The sequence below is a fragment of the Tinamus guttatus genome, unplaced genomic scaffold (assembly GCF_059628265.1).
Source record: "Tinamus guttatus ecotype Peru unplaced genomic scaffold, ASM5962826v1 Tinamus_guttatus_pri_ptg001021l, whole genome shotgun sequence".
Classification (NCBI taxonomy): Eukaryota; Metazoa; Chordata; class Aves; order Tinamiformes; family Tinamidae; genus Tinamus; species Tinamus guttatus.
Genome location: NW_028289555.1, coordinates 54,746 through 74,018, shown reverse-complemented (window position 1 = coordinate 74,018; position 19,273 = coordinate 54,746). Strand labels below are relative to the sequence as shown.

The following is a 19,273-nucleotide window of genomic DNA, read 5'->3' as shown; positions in this document are numbered from 1 at the left end:
CTCTTCCCGAGTGCCCGGCACCTCTTATAAAGGCGAGAACTGGATGGGGGCTTTTTTTCTGGGGAAGATATTGCTGTATGGAGCAGCAGGCCTGGTGCATGGCACATGCCCGTCTGGTTTGTAGCCATCCAGCTCCACTGGCTTCCAAGGAGTCCTCCTTCCACCAAGATGTCCTCCTGCCTTATCCATCCCAGGCTACCTCCAGCATCAGTGGCATCATTATTTTATATATGCGTTTAATATATTTATATTTAGTTGTACATATATGTACATTTTATTTATTTTTTTATATATACTTTTTTTTTTTCTTTTTTGTGCCAGTCTTTCCTGCGGCAGCCAGGCATGCTCCACTTGTCGCCTCCACCTCTTCTCCACCTCCCCTTGCCCAACCAACCCTTTCTCCTCCCTCTATGTTGCCGTCTTGCAGCGCATCCCTCTGTTTATCCCTCTTTTGGAGAAAAGTGTGTGTATGTTGTGGGCACAATATCTTTTTTTTATATCTGTTTTTTTTCCTCCTCTTGGTCCACTGAGTGTCGCATCACGTCTCCATCCCTTCGCCAGAGGTGCTGTCATTCCCACATGTGTTGCTTTGCATTTGGGGGTGGGAGGGAGTCCCGTGGACAGGGTAAGAGGGAGAACAGGGGAAATAATAAAATAAAAGAGAGATGAAACAGCAGGGAGGGGATAAATATTGGGGAGAGGGAGGGTTTGGAGAGGAGAGAAAAACAAATCAAAACTGGTGCCAGGCAGGAACTGGCAGCTGCTTGCTGGCATAACAGACTGAACAGGAGTTGGTGGAAGTGCCCTGTGTTTGGGTTCCTTAAAAAGCAAAAAAAAAAAATACATCCTCCCTCCTTCTTTATTCCGCCTCTCTTTGTCGCCTGCACCCGCCAGCCCAAGCTGGACCCCGGGTACCTTGCAGGAAGTTTGTGCATGAGGAGATGCCGAGGGATGTCCATGGAACGTGTCCCATGCGATGCCCTCGCAGCACGCTGGGGCTGCCGGAGCCTCTGGGGCTTCACACGGGGGTCGCGGTGGCTCCCTGCTGTGCAGGGGTGTCAGCGCATGGGCAAATATGGCCTGATTATTATTATTATTAGTTGTTATTATTATTATTATTATTACTATTATTATTATTACTGTTGTTGTTGTTATATATTGTTTTCATATGCAATGGGAGGAGGTGTAGGAGGAAGGTTACAACGCTTGGCTGGAAAAATTTAGTGGAGCACAAAGGCAAGAGCTATGGAAAAGGGTGGCGGGAGGGGGAAGGAGGCTACGACCTGGCTGCTGTGGAGGTGGCGAGAGATTTATGTTTGCTGGGGGGGGTTTGCTTGGGAGGGTGCAGGAGGAAGGAGGCGAGGCGGGGGGTTACGCTGAAGCACAGAGGGTCGTTTTATTTCATTTCGTTTGTTTTTATTTTATCCTTTCTCCTCCTCCTGCTGCTCGGAGGGGAAGGGAAGACAAAAAGCTGAACCGGTGCCAAGAAGGAGCTGCAGCACCTCGCGAGCGGCATTCTGCGCCGCGCTAATATTTTGCACCAGGCCGGCTCTCGAGGAACGTGCCGGGAATGCAAATGGCTCCGGCCATGGGGCCGCCTTCGAGCCCCGGCCCCCTACACCGAGTCAGGCGCCCACGCTTAGGGATTCCAGGATGGGGACAGGGGATCCTGCTGGGTGGCTTTGCACTGGCCGAAATCCGCCAGGATGCACTGAGCATCGCCACCGTCTTGCCTGCTTTTGCACCCCATTTTGTACCCCTTGCCCACCTTGTGTTTGACACTGCAAACCTTAACATGCCCAAAGATGTCTGTCCAGTGGGATGCTTAGGCCTGCTGCATCGGGCATTGCTTGGGGAAGGGGGGAGAGGAGGAAGAGGAGGGCAGGAGGGGACCTTCAGCCCCTCACAGCCCCTCTCCTAAGCGGCCACTGCAGCAAAGCTACCTGGTCAGAAATGCTGATTAAAAATCTTGTGGATTGAAAGCAGGTAATGGAGAAGGAGGGTGGTATGCTGAACCCCTGCCCACTCTTCCCTTTGTCTCCATATTGGGGAGGGTATTTACTTTTATTTTTTTTTATCCCCTTCCTACGGAGGAAAGGAAGATTTGATTCCCATGGAGTTTTCTGATTGCTTTCCCATTGCTGCTCCTTCCCCGCCTCCCTGCTGTCCTCCTCCTCCTCCTCCTCCTCTCTCCATACCCAGCAGGCTGCTCTCATGGCTCCGGAGCCTGATGCAAGGTGACTTGGAGGACGCAGAGAGCTCGGCAAGGTGCAGTGCGGCCGGCGCTGTGTTCCCTTCCCTGCCCGCGCGCCGTGGGAGGGGGCACCGGGCGGCCGCGGTTTGCATTGCAAAAAGCCCTTTTCCTCCAAAGCTTGCCTGGAAAAAGAAAAAAAAAAGAAATATATACACACATATGTATTATTATTATATATGTATATTTATGGGTGAAGCTTTGACAGCGGTGCACAAGGCTGCTTAATTCACAGGGGCTGACGTTTTGCTGTGATCATCTGGTTTTGCACCGTGGTGGTCCTCTCTTCCCTCCATTTTGTCCTGGCTATAGCATCAAAGATGCATGATTTTTTTTTTTTCAATTTGTGTTTTTTGTTTTGGAGGGGGGCTCCCCATTTTAATATGCAAAATGCAAATGCAAAACTTGGAGGTGAATGCTAAGCTCCCTGCGGCCCCTCGCACATACTTCTTCTTGCATCACATCAGAGCTTAAAGTTTTACATAGATTGGAGCCTGAGAGGTAAAACCCTCACTTTGGGTTCTGAGCATAGGCCTAGGTGCTCCTTCTTCAGCTTTCTCGAGTCGCTTCAAGAAGACTTTTTCTAAGCCTGGCATTAGCTCGCTGGGACTTAGAAGCTGGTAGCTTGGCCCAGTTTGTGTCCCCTGGGGTGGCATGACCCTTCCAACCTCTCTCTCACCTGAAAACCTTGGGTATAACCAGAATAGTAGTAGCTGAAGCTGGGAGAGGAGATGCTCTTGCCTCTTCCAGCTCTTCTTGCTGTGTCAGAAGGGAGAGAGATGAAGTGCTTAGCCTGAGAAGCCTTGGGAAGATTGAGAAAACCATGGCAAATGTTCACGAGAGGGTTGGTCAGATGACTCGGAGTAATCGTCATGCTGTAGCTTCCAGAGTCTCCCACCCCTCTTGGCAAATACAGAGCTGGTGTTTGTGTGCACGCACACGTGCCCTTGCCGCCTGCTTTGCAGCTCCCTCTCTGGACATGCTGAGATGAACTGCCATCCTCACCCCGGGCACACCATGCAGACCTTGCCTGAATTTCCCAGAAACTCTTTACTGATGGTTTTGGCTGCTGCTGCCTCTCAGCCTCCTCTTTTTAACCCGAGCTCCCTGCCCACTGAATGCCAACCCCTAAAATGAGTGCCGGCCGTGGGCATCGAAGGCCACATCAAAGTGAGCAGAGACCCTGCCAGCTCTCCTAACCCCTCATGCACCTGCACGGGATGCGGTTCACCCTTTTAGATGTGGAGCCAACTGGTATTTACTGCTGATTTAAGCCTCTTAATACTCCACTGACCAAATAATAATCCTCCCTACAAAATTACAATGAGGATCTCAAAGATGTGGACAAACACGAAGGTAAACCGCGGGCCTCCAGCAAAGGAGCATTGCGTTGCTTGTTGTCCAAGAAGGTAGAGTGAGGCCAGCACATGAAGTCACCTTCCTACTACTTGCTATTTCAGAAACCAGCTCCCTTTCATTTCCTTGATGTCTTGGAAAGGACATGAGGGAAAAAGGGGACTTGTGTACGTCCGTTAGGTTCCAACCATGTTGAGATACCTCTTTATCTTGGGATGAAGATGCTTCTCCTGTATTCTGAGCAGTCCAAGTGAGCCATCTAGACAGCATGAACATACTTCCCAACAAGTATTGTAACATACTGACTGCAGCTGAATATTTTTGTCTCTATTTTTCCCCATAGCAAATAGGTGTTTTGGGGTGTATTCCCTCAGCTGTGATGTCTGGTGGATCTCAAGTTTCTTCTTTCAGACTCCTTTTTAGCACTGTATAATGAGAAATGTTGCCTGCTTTGGATTGGTATGAGATGACTAGTGTCTGGAATGGTTAATCTGGAAAAGTCTTGGAAGGCCATCTTCTCCCCAGCCTTTCTCCTCTTATTTATTTATTTATTTATTTATTTATTTATTTATTTATTTATTTATTTATTGGATCAGTGGCCTCAAATTTCTGTAATCTAAATGGGCAAATGCTTTTCAGTCACGGTCCAGTAGCTGGGTTAATCTCAGACCCCTGGAGTGGCAGATGGCTGATTTGTTGCTGATTCGAGTTGCAGAACACCGTGCCACCTATTATCTTTGCACAGGCTGCTGCTTAAAAGGATGCCTTGGGCTAAACCAGTGAAAAGCAAAGCAAAGCAAATGATGATCTGCATCAGCACAGGTGAAAATGTAAAATATTTCACCTTTGTGCAAAGGGCTCAAAAAGGTGGACAAGGAGGGGAAAGGAGGTGAGAAGGGAGAAGGGGTGAGGGAATGATCTTGTTTTCATACCAGAAGGGCTGAAGCAGAGGACAGGGAGGATTTGCCACGGTCGTGATGCTGAATCACTGCCACTTACCCTGTCTTAAATGGTTTTTGAAATGCGATAATCCTGGACTTTGATCCTTAAACAAAACAAACCGATTGGCATCGTGTGGCACCTTCCTGTTCTTCCCAAGTCTTTCCAGAACAAGTTGTCATGGGAATGCATGACTCAACTCCCTGTGCCATGGCCCCTTCTCTGCCACTGCTATTGGGGATGAGAAACCTCATGGAGAACCTGAGGGGACCTTCCAAAAGGGAGGCAGATGGGTGCCAACACCGGCACTGCTTCCTTGTCAGACCATGGTGGACATGCTGGAGTTCGGTGGGAGGAAGAAGGTGGGATGCAATGGCAAAAGGCAGAAAAAAACCTGTGGCTGCTTGTGACTGTTTTCTGCTCCCCTAACCAAGACTCTTTTCTCTTTGCCCTGGGCATGGTTACAGAATCAGATGAAGAACTTGGGAAGAGAGTGTGGGTTCCCCGTGCAGAATCCAGTGCCGAAATCTATAAGCAAGGTAAGACCAGAGATGATGGCTGGGAATGTTTGGCTTTCTTCCTTTTCCCACTCCAAATCCATTACTGCGGTAGTCAACACAAAATTTAGGATGTGCCGTTGGTATTCCAAGAGTGAAGGGTCTGAGAAGATCTGAGAAGGTCTGAGAAGTTAAATAGTACTTCTTAATGCCTGCCACTAGGATTACTTTGTTTTTAGAAGAGTTTATGTTGTATCCAAATGATACAGCAGCTCCTCAAGGTGCCTTTGACTCTGAAGGCTCTCCTCTTCATCTTCACTGTCTTCACTTGGCATCACCCCCTGTTAAGAAGACATTATCTGGTTCCCTTTGTTCAGAAAAGAGAAGTCCTGGGCTGCTAACCTTATTCCAGATTGCACAAGTTTCTCCATTTCCAAGTTTCCAATGGAAATAGGAGGAGAAATGCCAAAGCAACAAGCAGCCTAAGAAAAAAAAAAAAAAAAAAAAAAAAAAAAAAAACAGAATGATGCCAGAGAAAGCCCTGTGAAGGTTAGGACAGGCTAATTTTGAAGGAGTGTCACCTAGGCAATCCAGAATTCTTTAAAAGCCCATTAAAAAGATAATGTTACTGTGTTTTTTCATATGCAGATAAAATAGAGAGGGATCTGTACTGGTTTTGTTTGGATTTCTTCCTCTTAGGATGTGGGGAAGGGTGAAAGTTTGGTGCGGGGCTGTTTTAGTTATGTCTTGCTTTTGAATATTTAGCTCAGTCTGGACCAGCATGCTTTCCAGGGCTTTCTGTTCATTTTATTTTACAGGAGAAAAAAAAAAAAGCCTGATGTTTTAAACATGGATACAGAAAATACCCTTTATTTCAGAATTTCTCTCCAAACACATAACTCCCTTCCATCTTCAATTGTCCTGCCTCATTCTTTTACTCCCATCATTCCCAAAGTCAGCAAACTTAAACATATAATTGTATGCCATTTTCTGTTGGGACAAACTTTAATGATTGCTTGAAGGTCTTTTTTTTTTCCTTTTTTTCCCCCCCTTTTTCTCCCCCCGCTGCCTGCCAGATGAGAGGCGTTATTTAGTTTCCCTGCAAAAAGCCAGTTCCCTGTGCAGTGATTTTGTTTATGATAATTTACTTGCCTGTTCCCTTCCAGGAATTGTCACTGCCTTCCAGAAGGGAGGTTAGCGCTGGTCCCCTCGCAGTGATAATTATAATCAGACCTGTCAGCCTTCACACAGTCTACGCTTATCACTTGCATTTAGGAGGATTTTTCCTGAAGCCTATTACCACTGCTGCTTCTTAGGGAAAAATAGTCATGATTTTCCGGCTAATCTTTGATGGCTCTCAGCTTTGAAAGCCAGGCGAGTAGCAAAACGACTGCCAGTTGCAGTCAGAGTAGAGAGCTCTGCATCTAGGGGAAAAAAAAAGGGGAGAGGGAATTGAGGAAAAACTGGTGGGGTTTTGGCAAGTCCTCAGCTGTTCAGGGGGCTCAGTGCAGTTGGGCTTTTCCCAACCATCCAGGGAACCACCACAGTCGCTAATGGATTCATTGGCACTGGAGTATAAACCTGACCTGTTGAAGTCCTTCCTTCTGGGCCAAAGTGGTTGTTTCTGTTAGGATGTGATTCAGTGTTTTTTTTCCCTGTCATCCAATGGACCATGTTTGCAAATGGTCCATCCCTATGTTCCTCCTCACAAGTCACAATTTTCTAGACTTCTCCTTTTTTCATTCTATTTGTCCTATTATTAAACAATCTGTCTCTCTGCTGGGTTTGCTAACTTAAAAAAAAAAAAAAGGTAAATATATAGCATTTCACTCTATCACCATGCTCTTATTAATGTTCTCATGCTCCCTTGATTTTGACAGACCTAGAGGACAGTGAGGACTTCACAGGTTCTGCCCCAAAAGAAATGTCAGGACAGCGAGAACTCTAGTGCTGTCTGTGATCATGTATTCACAGTGTGCAGGGATATGATTTGCCTTCCTTTTATTTAAATTCACCAAGAACTAGCGATTTATTTATCAGATGTCACTCCCTGAAGGAAGATAAATGCCATATAGCAAAGGCTTCATCTATTATACAAATAGATTTGAAGGCTGCTTCTATTGCATTTCTCTGGCTGCTGTATGGGAGTGAAAAAGCCTGCGGCTGAGCAGGGGCAGAATGATACTTAGCAGCAGCATCTTATGACCTTTTGATCAGCTGAGATCTCAAGCCATATTAGTGGACAGATTATGATGTGATGGAAAGAGGTCCAGGAATAGCCTTTTTATCGTGAGAGCCTTCCTGCAAATATCCTCCTTCAGTATATTCAGGTGGTTAATCACTGGGGCCTGGAGGATGATTTTCAAACAAGGAGGTGAATTATTGACACGGACAACCCAAACATGTTTGAGTGTGCCAGCTCCGTTTGGGAAGTGCAGCTCCTGGATTTTCCCTGGTACTCTCCTATCCTCCTCTTTCTATTTGGAATATGGGTGACATTGCAATATTTTGTAGCACTAATTACCACATTTTGGCAGAAAGCTCTGCAGAAAATGGACCCAGACTCCTTGGACTGCACAGGAGCTGCAGTCCCTGAATCCAAGAGATGCACATGGTGAATATGGATATTTGTTTAAAAAGGGAAATGCTCACATGGAAATGCCTGTGTAGCATTTTTCTGATAATAACAAGAATGTTTCAACCTGTCTGAACACTGTTTAGAGAAAATATAGGCTTTAAAAATTGGACAGTTCTGGTTGATTGATAGGAATGTTTTTTATGGAGTCTCAAATCCTGTCAAGCAGAAGCCAGCCTACCTTTTGCATTGACCTTGCCCACCCGCCTATGCTTAAACTTTGTTGTAGGTTCAAATTAACCTCCTCTTTACCTTAATGATCAATATGAATTTTCAGTCCCCTTGAAAAATGGATGTAAAAGAACATTCTTTCATTGCCAAGTCTGCACTTCAGTGATGGCTGAGCTCAGTTTCAGCTGCCAGAGCCACTTCTGTTGAGGACAGACACACTGCTGCTCGTGCATCCTGCGCTAAGTGGCTTCAGGTGCACGTGAGCATGCAAACATCAGCCCGTGCCTCTTGGGTACCTGCTTGCATGGAGATATCTGAGTTACAAGGTGTCATGTTATGTTCCGTGCAAAAGCTCAAAGAGCTGATTAGTTGCCCAGAGCAAATCCCAAATGGATGGGGCTGCAAATGGGGATGCTGGTGCACCGGGTCTGCAGAACAATAGCCACCACAGCCCTCTGGAAGCTCTTTGAAAATACGAAGGTTATGGAGGTGGAGAAAACGCACAGCAGGACATTGGCTCCTGTTATCTCCCCCAGCCTCTTCAATCAGGTGCCTGCTGGGCTTCCCACTCCTCCTGCCTTTTGCACTAGATCATAGGATCGTAAGACATTAGACTGCTGGCATTAAGTCATCCTCCTGGCATTATTTCTCCCTGAGTCAGGAAGTTGCAAAGAAATATTGAAACGAGGAGCACACATGATGCTTTCAACTGCATCTGGCTACAGAGGCATCCAAGGAGGGATTACAAGGATGCACCAGGTGCCTGACATGGTGTTTCCATCACCTTTCCCTTAGGAAATGCAGGGGTTTTGTTGACAGATGACACTGGGAGGCTCACGAGAAAAGTGGTTCAAAGATGCAGGTTCCTTTTCCATCAGGATATGGGAGCTGCTCACATTGCTGGCCCTTCTGCCAGGTGTGCCTGGTCTGTACACGCTTCCTCTCACAGTGAGCACTTGTGTTCAGTGCCTTATGGTGCACAGGGACTGTGGAAATGGGCTCAGCTGCTCTGAGCCCTTGTCTGGCAGCAAAGTCTATGTAGGACGGAGATGCAGGTTCCTCCAGTGTCGTGTGGTTGAAGCGCGTGGTGGCTGTTTGTGGCAGGACATCTGTTTTGGGCCTTGCAATGTTAAGCTTCATGTGTTGAATATGGTGTGAAAATGTGCAGAGAGCAGTTAGTTACTTTCTGCTCTCTTACTGAGTAGGACTGATATGAAACAGTGAAAGAGTATTGTTATAACTAAATTTAGAGTCATACAAGTCTCTTCATATCAACGGAAAGTGGTGATCTTGGGCAGGAGAAGGGGAAGATGGACATTTACGCCATTCAGATATCTAGGTTTATATCTGGTTTATGGGTGTAAGTTGAAACATAGGAAGTTTAATCTCCATATGAAGAAGAACTTCTTTCCTATGAGAGTGCCAGAGCTCTGGAACAGGCTGCCCAGAGAGGCTGTGGAGGCTCCTTCTCTGGAGATCTTCAAACCCGCCTGGATGCCACCCTGTGCCCCTGCTCTGGGTGTCCCTGCTGGAGCAGGGGTTGGACTAGATGCTCTGGTCCCTTCCAACCCTAAGCATTCTGTGATTCTGTGGCTTAGGCCAATTAAATAATGTCTGGGAATGTTGCTTGGCATGGGAGCGTGGCTGGGTATACTCAAACTACTAGTCCAGTTCTTGGCTCTCTTTTGGATCATGACAACTAACACACTCCTAAACCGTTCCTGAGCGTGGATTAGTGTTCATCCCAGGAAGTTGTTTGCATTTAGCCACTCTGTTAGGGAAGCTAAGCCATGGGTTGCTAGCAGAGATAGGAACCATCTGTGCCAGTTGGCCTCTATGCCTAGGAACATTTCCGGGCATGTTTAATTTATTAGTGGCTGGAGAGGCTCAGGCCCAACTGAGAAACTGAACTCCGTCCTCCTAAACTCCATTAGTCATCAACGGAGAGAGGAGGGCACCATCCCAGGTTGGCTGAGGCTGTCTAGATCCTGACCTGTATAAATGGGTCAAAAATACAGGCAAGGCTCGAAGTGCCGATAGCAGAAATTCAACCATAATATTGTTATCCTGGGAGAGACTATATTTCTATTTTGTTGAGCATCTCTGACAGCAAGCAACATCAGAGAGTGCAGAATTAGTTGTGAAATTCCATCAGTACCTAACTGGAAGGAACACATCAGAATAAGGGGAAATACTTCACCAGGTCTTCTCAGCAGACCTCTAGCCAGTGCGTCTCTTAGCTCTAGTTTTGCCTCTTGTACATAGTAATGTGGCATGGCCAATGGGGAACTAGTGGATGGAAATAAGTGTTTTTCCTGGATGATCCCCCTTCACTGTCTTCCCCCATTTGTAGAGCCCAGCTCGTGTGTCTTTCCATCAATACATGCTCTAGTGAAGGTGTGTCTCTTGCATATTTATTAGTTTTCTCCCTGTCTCTCCTGCCTGTTCATTCAGAGGAATTATTTTTCTGGCTACAGTGAGAACCACCCATTATTTTTCTTCACAGAAAAAAAAAAATCTCCCTCACCATAGGGCTCCCATTTCAATTGTTTCCAGGCAGGAGTCTGACATTTTCTATGATTCCATTTTAACGGTTTGGTGGTTGATAGTTAAATATGTCCGCGGGAGACAATTGCAAACTTAGATGTAATAAAATGTCTCATGGAAGTACCTAATGCTATGTCTTTTAAATACAAGCAAGCCCTTTATTAGATGAATAAAGTTTTATTTCAGTTTGGCCCTCTCCGAATGTATCTATTTTTCACACAAAATCAAAAGCTCAGGGGAAAAAAAATAACTTTAATTTTGACTATTGCCACCAAAATAAAATGTTTTATTACCTCTTCTTTTGCTGTAATCAGTTAAATCATAAGATGGTCGGATATAATAAATGGAAATGTTTTGTGTAAACATATCAAACAAAACCTTTTCCTTTCAAATATCTCAAGTGTTTGGTCACAGTGGAGCTGAAATTATTGATTGAATGTGGCACATATTTGGAAACATGACCTTAATCTGTACGTTTCTATGAAGAAGACATTTTCCCTAGGTATTTCAGCAAGTCAGATAAGTAAATTATATTTTTGACATCTTAAAAATGTTCTATTTTAGACAAAGTAATATCCCAGTTGTGTCACTGAAACTCAATGCCCTGTGTTGCTTGTTAACAGCTACACATTTATTGTTTTGGTGTCCCAGTTTGCTTTCAAGTATCAATGCACTGCTACAGACCAAATAATCAATAGTTCTGTCAGTTGAGTATGCCCTGGAAATATAATATTACTGTTAGCATTGATCTACAGAGCAGAAATCAAGGCATCAAACTTTGCAGTTGCTTGCGCCCTGATTTTTGCCTGCAGAGCAACCGGCTTGTAAATCTCTGCAGCACATTCCCCTCTGGGGCCCAGTGTTTCCTACACATCCTTCTTCCCTCTACGATAATGGACATGGACATAGACACAAGGGTGTCAGTGCACACGTGGCTTGCAGATACGATGCATGTAGCTTCATTCAAGGCATCTGTGATTTCCAGGTGCAGCACATCATCTTCCAAGAATGCCTGTAAAATCAAGATGCACTGACTCTAGTATCCCCTGTCTAACTGTATCTGGGCATTTTTCAGAGAGACATGAGCTTATCCTCACCTCATTCACAATTCTAAAGATCATGGGTGCCAAACATCTTTCTTTTTGCCTTCCAAACAGAGAGAGGATGTGCAAAAGGTCAATGCTGTAGCCATCCAACAAGTCAGATATAACTACGGCCTTGTCATTATAGTCTCTGAGCAGCTGATGATCTTCAAGATATTTATCAGTACCTATATAGATATGTTTATCTCACAGGAATTTGCAGGATTGCTGAGTTTGGAAGGAACCTCTAGAGATCATCTAGTCCAATCCCCTGCTCCAGCAGGGACACCTACAGGGCATAGCACAGGGTGGCATCGAGGTAGGTTTGAAGATCTCCAGAGGAGACTCCACAGCCTCTCTGGGCAGCCTGTGCCAGGGCTCTGTCACCCGCACAGTGAAGAAGTTCTTCCTCACATGGAAATGGAACTTCCTGTCTTTCAATTTACACCTATTACCCCTTGTCCTATAATGTTTTCTGAGGTTAAGAAACGCTCTTATTGCCAGGTGGAAGGATTCTGAGCACAGCTCCATGACAAGGAGTGACCTACTCTAAATTGAATGTCTTCCCCTCTGCTCAGAGTAGCAGCCCAGCCAGAAGACCAAGAAATGCTCTTATGTGTTTTATTAGAGGGGTAGAGTGAGATGCTGGTCCTAGGGGATGCAACCCTTGCCAGATGGGACCAGTGGAGACCTCCTACCTCTTTCTCCAAGCATTAGGCGAAAAGACATCAGTGAAGGCGTATATACATTTGCTTATAGAGTTCACTTCAAACTCAAGTTACCAGTCAGGAGGAAAAAGCACCACAACACTGAGATATATTGGCAGCTCTAGGAGATTGCCTGTTCCTTGCTGTCTTCTCCTGCCCTCAGGCTATGTTGAACTGAGGGGAGGTACAAAAAATGTTGTGCTTTGCATTTATGCATATGTGCATTTGTGCACATAGGCATTCACACTCATCCCCGTGAGTCTGGCGGTCTTTGCTGTATCTGTAATGGCTTCACAATGAAGCCATGAATGAAAGTTTGGCAGATTCGTTTTACAATTGTCAGTCTTCCCAGAAGAAGCACAGAATTTCATTAACTAAGACATAGTTGTGATTTCCTATAAGCTTTTTCCAGGTTTTCCTAGATTCAGATAAATTAAATCAGCGTTTCAGTTCTGTGCCCCCAATATTAATTGGCACAGCGCTCTTCATATAGCAATAATATCATTTGAGCAGTAGCGTAAATCAGCGTTTCAGTTCTATGCCCCCAATATTAATTGGCACAGCACTCTTCATATAGCAATAATATCACTTGAGCAGTAGCAGTCTTATGAGATGTTATTGTCACTGATAATATTGGCTCTGCTTGAACAATATGCTCTCTGAGGAGCAGGTAGTGTGGACATGAGTGAAACGTAACCCCAGTGACGATACACATGGTGACATGGGCATTTGTGAAAAGTGATTGACTGACTCCAGCGTGTCATAACTCTCCAGATGGATCAGCTAATAGCATGTGTAGGTACTTTTGGTGAGAGCAACTCTATGGTCTTTATAGAGAGCGGATTTATCTGTGATATCTCTTTAGGCCCCATTGCTGAATATGGGAAAAGATGTAGGATGGTGATGGAAGGGTAAGACCAGAAGCCTCAGATGGCTGGGAGGAGTTCATAAGAGCCCCTATTGAGGTGTGGGAGGAAAAGGCTTTCATCACAGATGTCTTGGGAAGAAAGGGAATCCAGAGAAATGGGTGCCCTCTACACTGCCTCAAAAAGGTGGCCTCTGTCTTGATTCATTCTACTAACTGCTCTGCTCACAGTTAGGGCAGAACCGTAGCAAACCAGCATTTGAATAGGTACAAATGGAACAGACTGGTTATCACAAAATGTCCCTTACATACCAGTGCATAAAGCCCTCTGAACCCACTGCAAAGACACCCAGTGGCTCCCTTTTCTTTAGATCTGGCCAATAATCAGAGTACTCCTGGCTACACATCAGAAAGAGTAGTAATACCCAAACCCACGCTGATTCTGATCTGGCTCCACATAAATCTTGTGTGACTCACTTTGCTAACTAGGTTCCCACTGCTCAGCTGTCACCATAGCATCTGAGAAGCTTCCGATAGCGTACGAAGCAGCACGACTAACGATGGTCATGTTTCTTCCCTTGGGGGAGAAGTTAGTGCCATGGCCATGGGGTGTCTGCTTTTGAAGTTCTCTATGATACGGTGTTGGTGTCTCCTTGGACATAACTACGCAGAGTATGCATTCACTGACCTCAGCTGGGTCTTCCAGGAGACCTCTGCTCACACTGTGACAAGAAGTCCCTGTCTCAGGAAGGGCATCAATCTTGTTCTCCATGCAGAAGTTTCAGATCGTCTTGTGTATTTAGTAGCTGGAAGATATCACTCAAGATAATATCTTGGGAAGTCTATTGGGGGAAGAAGAGGTATGTTTTATGTCTCGCTGGGAGAAATCAAGGTCAGGTTTGATCTTCTCAGAGAAGCCAGAGTTGTATGGCAGACACAGTGCAATGCTCTGCACCTATTGAACTTTCCTGTGCTGAGGGCTTCATATCAAACATTACCTCTTTCTAAATGCTCTCTGAGAGGGTCTGAGAGGGTCTGGACACAAAATCAGCTGTTGAGGCACCTGGAGGTAGTATGACTTAGAGCTCAGGATTGCAAATGTGCAAGATCATGGTGTCAGGGAGGAAGTCATCACTGACTGTGGCTCTGTAGCCACATAGGAGACAAACAAAAGGAGACCACATATATGACTGCACACTCCTACAACGCCTTTTTTTCCCTTCCAGAAGTATCACCTCTGCTCTGTATGGCCTAAGCAGCTCAGTTCAGTTACTGCAACTTAAACCACAAATGATGTCATTGTATTTTCTTCCACTGAATGGTGAATGAGTGGCCATTTCTGCCCTTATCTTCTCTTTGAGATAAAATGCCCCCAAATGCCATCACTGAAGTTCAAAGGTCATTGGCGACTTTAAAATCCTCTCCAATTGCCTTGGATCAAACCCAAATGAAATAAAAATCAATATGTGAGTCAAGAGGCCAAAACACCAATCTGATGTGTCCAAGGCAAGCAGCTTGCTGGTATTAGAGTATTTCTGGCAGCCATCTGCTTGTTTGAATTTGAGGATGTGACGCTTTAAAAAGTTAAGAGAAAAAAAACACACGCTCGACCACAGCCTCCAGATATTTTGCTTGATAACAGGATTCTCATTTTTGTGCCCATTTTCTTACAGCCTCAAGAATGTCCTGTTTTGCAATCATACTGTCAGCAGGTGTTCACCGTGCTGAAACACCATATTGTGTAATTCTGCTCTAACTTAAAAAAAATTTTTTTTTGAAGGCTTGGAACATTTTCTTTTCACCCGTCTTCATGAATGAATAACAGAACTGCCTATGTTATTAAAAATCAATAGCCTCTCATTTGTTTACATGAATATTTGCCCTTTTTAACTGAAAGCGTTTCGTTTTTCAGTACTGCTGCTGTTCCCACTCCTCTCAAGCTTGTCCTGTATAACAAAGAAACCGATGCTTTTATTTATCGTGTTAACCGACACACCAATGGCTGAGTCACATTTAAGAGCTAAATTCCTCTTTTATTATTGAAGGTGGCCAGGATCAAAGTATAGCGAGGTCGGAACCATAGGGGAAAACTTGAACTACCGGCAGATCTTTCCTGTGAGCAAATAAAAGACACCGTTATGGGTTCCCCAGCTACCAGTGTGACCTCTTTAGTCAACAGCATGTCCACAGTTAAGAAGATGACATTGTGCCAGTCCATAAAAGCCTCATTGCATTGGGAGCATCACAAAGCAAATATAATATTACTCCTGCCCCAGAGACTTTGTGGCATTAAATGTTTAAGGCAGGAGTCAGCAGGTGGCCTGAGGGAGTCAGGAAACCATGAGACAAAAGCTACGTGGTGCCTGTGTGTGCACCAGCCCCCTGGTTGCAGCCGGGTTTTATGGAGGGTTGTATGATTCTGCTGGAAGAGGTTTGCAAGGGGTGTAACGCCTGCAGAGACAGTCTTGGAGAGAAGATGAAGGTGTATTAGCAGAAGGTGTTTACACTCTTACTTGGCAATTGCTTAGGGAAAACATTCTTTCTAGATTTTTTTTTTAATATATGTGAATAAGGCATTCATAAAGTAGTGAAAGGTCCATTTTCATCAATTAGAATAGATCCCATTAAATTCTGGACATTTATCACATCACAATGTTTATCTGCAAGGCAATATTTCCCCACGCTTAATAAAAGGGAACAGCGGGAGTACTGCAGCAAATTTAAGCCACTTCTGGCACTCAGTGTCAAGATTTTAATGGCACCCACATTACCTTGGATGCTTTTTATAGCTTCATCTCGCTTTATGTGACAATACTTAGTTTTTATGTCGTGCTTTTCAACTGTAAATCTCAGTGTTTCACAAAGCAGGGTGAGAAGCGACACCCATTTCAGGCAACGGAAAAGAAAAGAGCAAATGAGGTGTTTGGGTTGTGGTCACAGAGTAGCTCAAAGCCCTGCTGAGAACAGGCCTTGATGGTCTGAAATCTCATCCTGGGAGCATGCTGCATCTGCAATGTGACACATTACCCAGGCTAATGTGGGGTGCGAACCCATGGCCAGTGCCAAAACCTGGGGAAAAGAGCTGGAGTCTTTCCATTGGCTCCCAGGGGGCCTGGATTGCAGCCAGGTGCCCTTCTGTCAGTTTCAAGACAACAGGTCTACCCTGTCTTTTTGTCGGAGCTCAGCACTGAGAGACGGAAACGAACTGTAGGGGAAAAATGCCTGTTTGATAGATAAGCAAACAGCACGAGGCTTCCTGTGTTTTCCTTCCACTCCTATCACTGTCATCGCGTGACTGTTTGGCCCTTTCCAGAGGGATTTTCTCTAAATCCGTCCCGGCGCTGAACTTGCCTGTCTGTTGTCTGTCCCTCCTACCTATTTAGGCTTGCCCAACTTGGCACGCTCTTTAACACTACTCTTTTCACTAGAACCCCCTTTTTCTGTCTATTCTCTGTTTTTTTTCCTCCTCTTTTCAGTTTATTCCCCTGTAATTTTGCACCTTGGAGGTGGAAATTTTTTCAGGAGCTTTACCCAAATCAGGACTGGCCCCAAACTTTGCATTGTGTCGTGTGTATGTGAAGGTGGACAGATTGTGCAGAAAATGTAAAATGTGGCATTCATGGAGTTTCCTTCCACATGGGGTATTTCATTAGGCCCGAGTGCCTTCCTGCATTACTGAAGAAGTAGAACGTCTACTCTTCATGTCCAGGTCTCATATAAAATCACCACTGAGCTCATCGTCTTAATAAAGAGAGGGAGACCTTTGCATGCCATTTCCATGCAGAGGAAACTGAGGCACACAAGAGTTTAATGCAAGGTGCCATCATGTATCAGATGGTTTTGCCAACACCTTCTTCAGCTTTTGTTTTTCCAGGAGGGACAACCGCCCTATCCCTTTGGTGCTGGGACTCTCCCCAAGTGGAGCTGCCTGTGTTTCATAATGACTGAGTATTTGACAGATGAGCTCTGTCCTCCTTGCAGACAAGCTCTCAGTCTAAGTGGGCTGCATCCCAGCAAAGTCGGCCAGTGAACGAATCAACCAGGCAGGGCTCAGAAACGCTCCCACTGCTTCTGAGGAAATGTGCTAAGAAGTGACTCCCTGATAAGGAAGGAGACCTACTGTCCCTCTGCACGGGCCTCCATGAAGGCAGCCCATGGTGATGCAGTTCTCAAGAGGAGCAGGTAGAGAAAGCAGGCGATAGCATCCGTTGACTTCTTCGGGAGCAAAGGGCTGCACTTGAAGTCGCCAGACTTCAAACTGAAGAAGCCAGAGCAATTGCAACCACGAACTCCATGGTGCAAATAGGATTTCTCCAGCTCTGACTGCAGCCCAAGGGGAAATGCAAAGCCAGGAGAATGATGGTTCAGCCTGGAGTCTTGTCTACCCTTTGCACAGCTGAGCAAGGGCCTGGCCTTCGTCCAAAGCTCAGATCAGAAGGTGAGGACCAAACCTAGGGAGCTGAGTGAAAATAAAAAGCAGAGCTAAACATGTGTTTCAGCACCAAGCCAAGCTTCCCTTCCAGATGAAAATAAAAAGGGGAAAAAAAAAAAAAACCAACTCAACCCCACATATCTCTTTGCAGGTTAATGTTTTTGTAGTGCTTTGATGCCTCTGGCCAACGTTTTCACTGTCTGTAGTGGCCTGTGCCAGCTGTCGGACACCCCCCTTCTTCCACCCCCACCAGGCATCTAATTTTCTGGAAGACGGTTTTAAATCTCAGAGGCTGAGGATGCTTTAACCAAAGAGCCTAGCAAGTTGAGGGAGAAGCATTTCCTGAGCACACAAACTCGGACGTTATTAACTTTTATCGAATAGCGTGAGAAATATGCTAAAGCATATGAATGAGCATGTTTATGTGAGATTTTACTTAAAGAACTTCAACCAGCCTTTAGTAACATGGCCAGTTGCAATTCTCACCCCTGTGTTTAAATTGCAGCATTTTAAGTTCCCTATTCAACCTGTGTATGTAGGGTTTGGTTATCCTGCTTGGTAGCTCTAGAGCTCCTGAAGACCTGTGAAGAAGAGATGAAAAGATTCCCAGCCAGGCTTGCTTTTCTCCGCATGTTTTCCCCATATTCCTTAGCTAGTGCTAAGCTCCATCCCTTCCTTTTATGACAGGTGGACAGGGTGGTGGAAACAAATCCCAAAGTTGCAGTCTGTAGACACAGGTCTGATCAACTCCAGAAGGAGAAAAGAATAGAGCAATCGGCTACATATGAGCCAGACAAATTAAATGTGTGTGTAGTATTTCAAAAGAAAACATGGGCGGCATCAGAAATTTTCCATCAACTGTAATAACACCAATTACTCTGCCAATTGCTGATTCCATCATGATTTATATAGCACAGTCATGCTTCAGACTCTCGCCTGGGCTGATGGGCTTCGTTTATACTTGACCGATCATCTGCGGTGCTTTGATCTCTCTCTTCTCTCTCTTCTTCTTGTGCTGTCTTTCTTCCTGGGCCCACTGAAAGCCCAGAATAGTCCTCCTCCCCTGTGCTCTTTTGCAGTCAGAGCAAGGTGTGGGTGAGGGATGATGAGTCTTTGGAAGCTGGAGACTCTGCTGCTGTTCAGCAGGGAGTGCAAAAATGGTCATTCCCTTCACTCTCTGCCACCCAGTATAAAATAAAGAATACTGGAATCCCTCCAAGAAGCTAATCAGTTTGTTAAGGAATTGGGATGTGACTGGACAGTAGCTGTGGAGATGAGCACTGTGTCCCCGAAAGAGTCAGAGAGCAACCTCCTGTACTTCTCAAGATGATGAAGAAACACAAGCACACATGCGTGCATGCACAGAGCAAGCTTCCCCAGAAAGTTAGTGGGAGCTTTTCATTCCTATTTACATTTAAGTCCACGGAAATTAATGGGTGTCTCCGTAGCCACTTTATACAAGAGCTGTGATTCTTTTCCTGCTAATTGGGAAAGAGAGCTAATCATGGGCATTTAAGGAATGCATCTGCTTGATTGACAGCTTGAATGTAAACTGCCGTGATATCTACCAGAGATCTTAAAAGCTGGTTAATTCCCTTCTCTCATCATGCAGGTCAGTGCTATGGAGGGCTAGATGACCTCTTCTTTCTTCTTACCTGGGGCTGGATGACCTCTTCTTTCTTCTTACCTGAGGCATCACAGCCTCGCTAATTTTGCAACCAAGCACACTGTCCCACAGCAGAGGACTGCCTGCATTTATGCTTTTTGTGCAGCTGGTTTTACCTTGGCTGC

The 19,273-nt window shown here is 45.3% G+C and overlaps 1 protein-coding gene across 1 annotated transcript in view; it reads left to right on the top strand.

Moving 5' to 3' along the window:
- Positions 1-19,273, top strand: part of LOC104568750 (SET-binding protein-like) — a gene marked incomplete at both ends in the record, with an annotated part of 122,691 nt that overhangs the window by 57,060 nt on the left and 46,358 nt on the right. Inside the window, one exon of the mRNA XM_088538344.1 lies at positions 5,014-5,085. Within this exon, the coding sequence (XP_088394470.1) occupies positions 5,014-5,085 (72 nt within the window). The remainder of the gene's footprint in view (positions 1-5,013; positions 5,086-19,273) is intronic.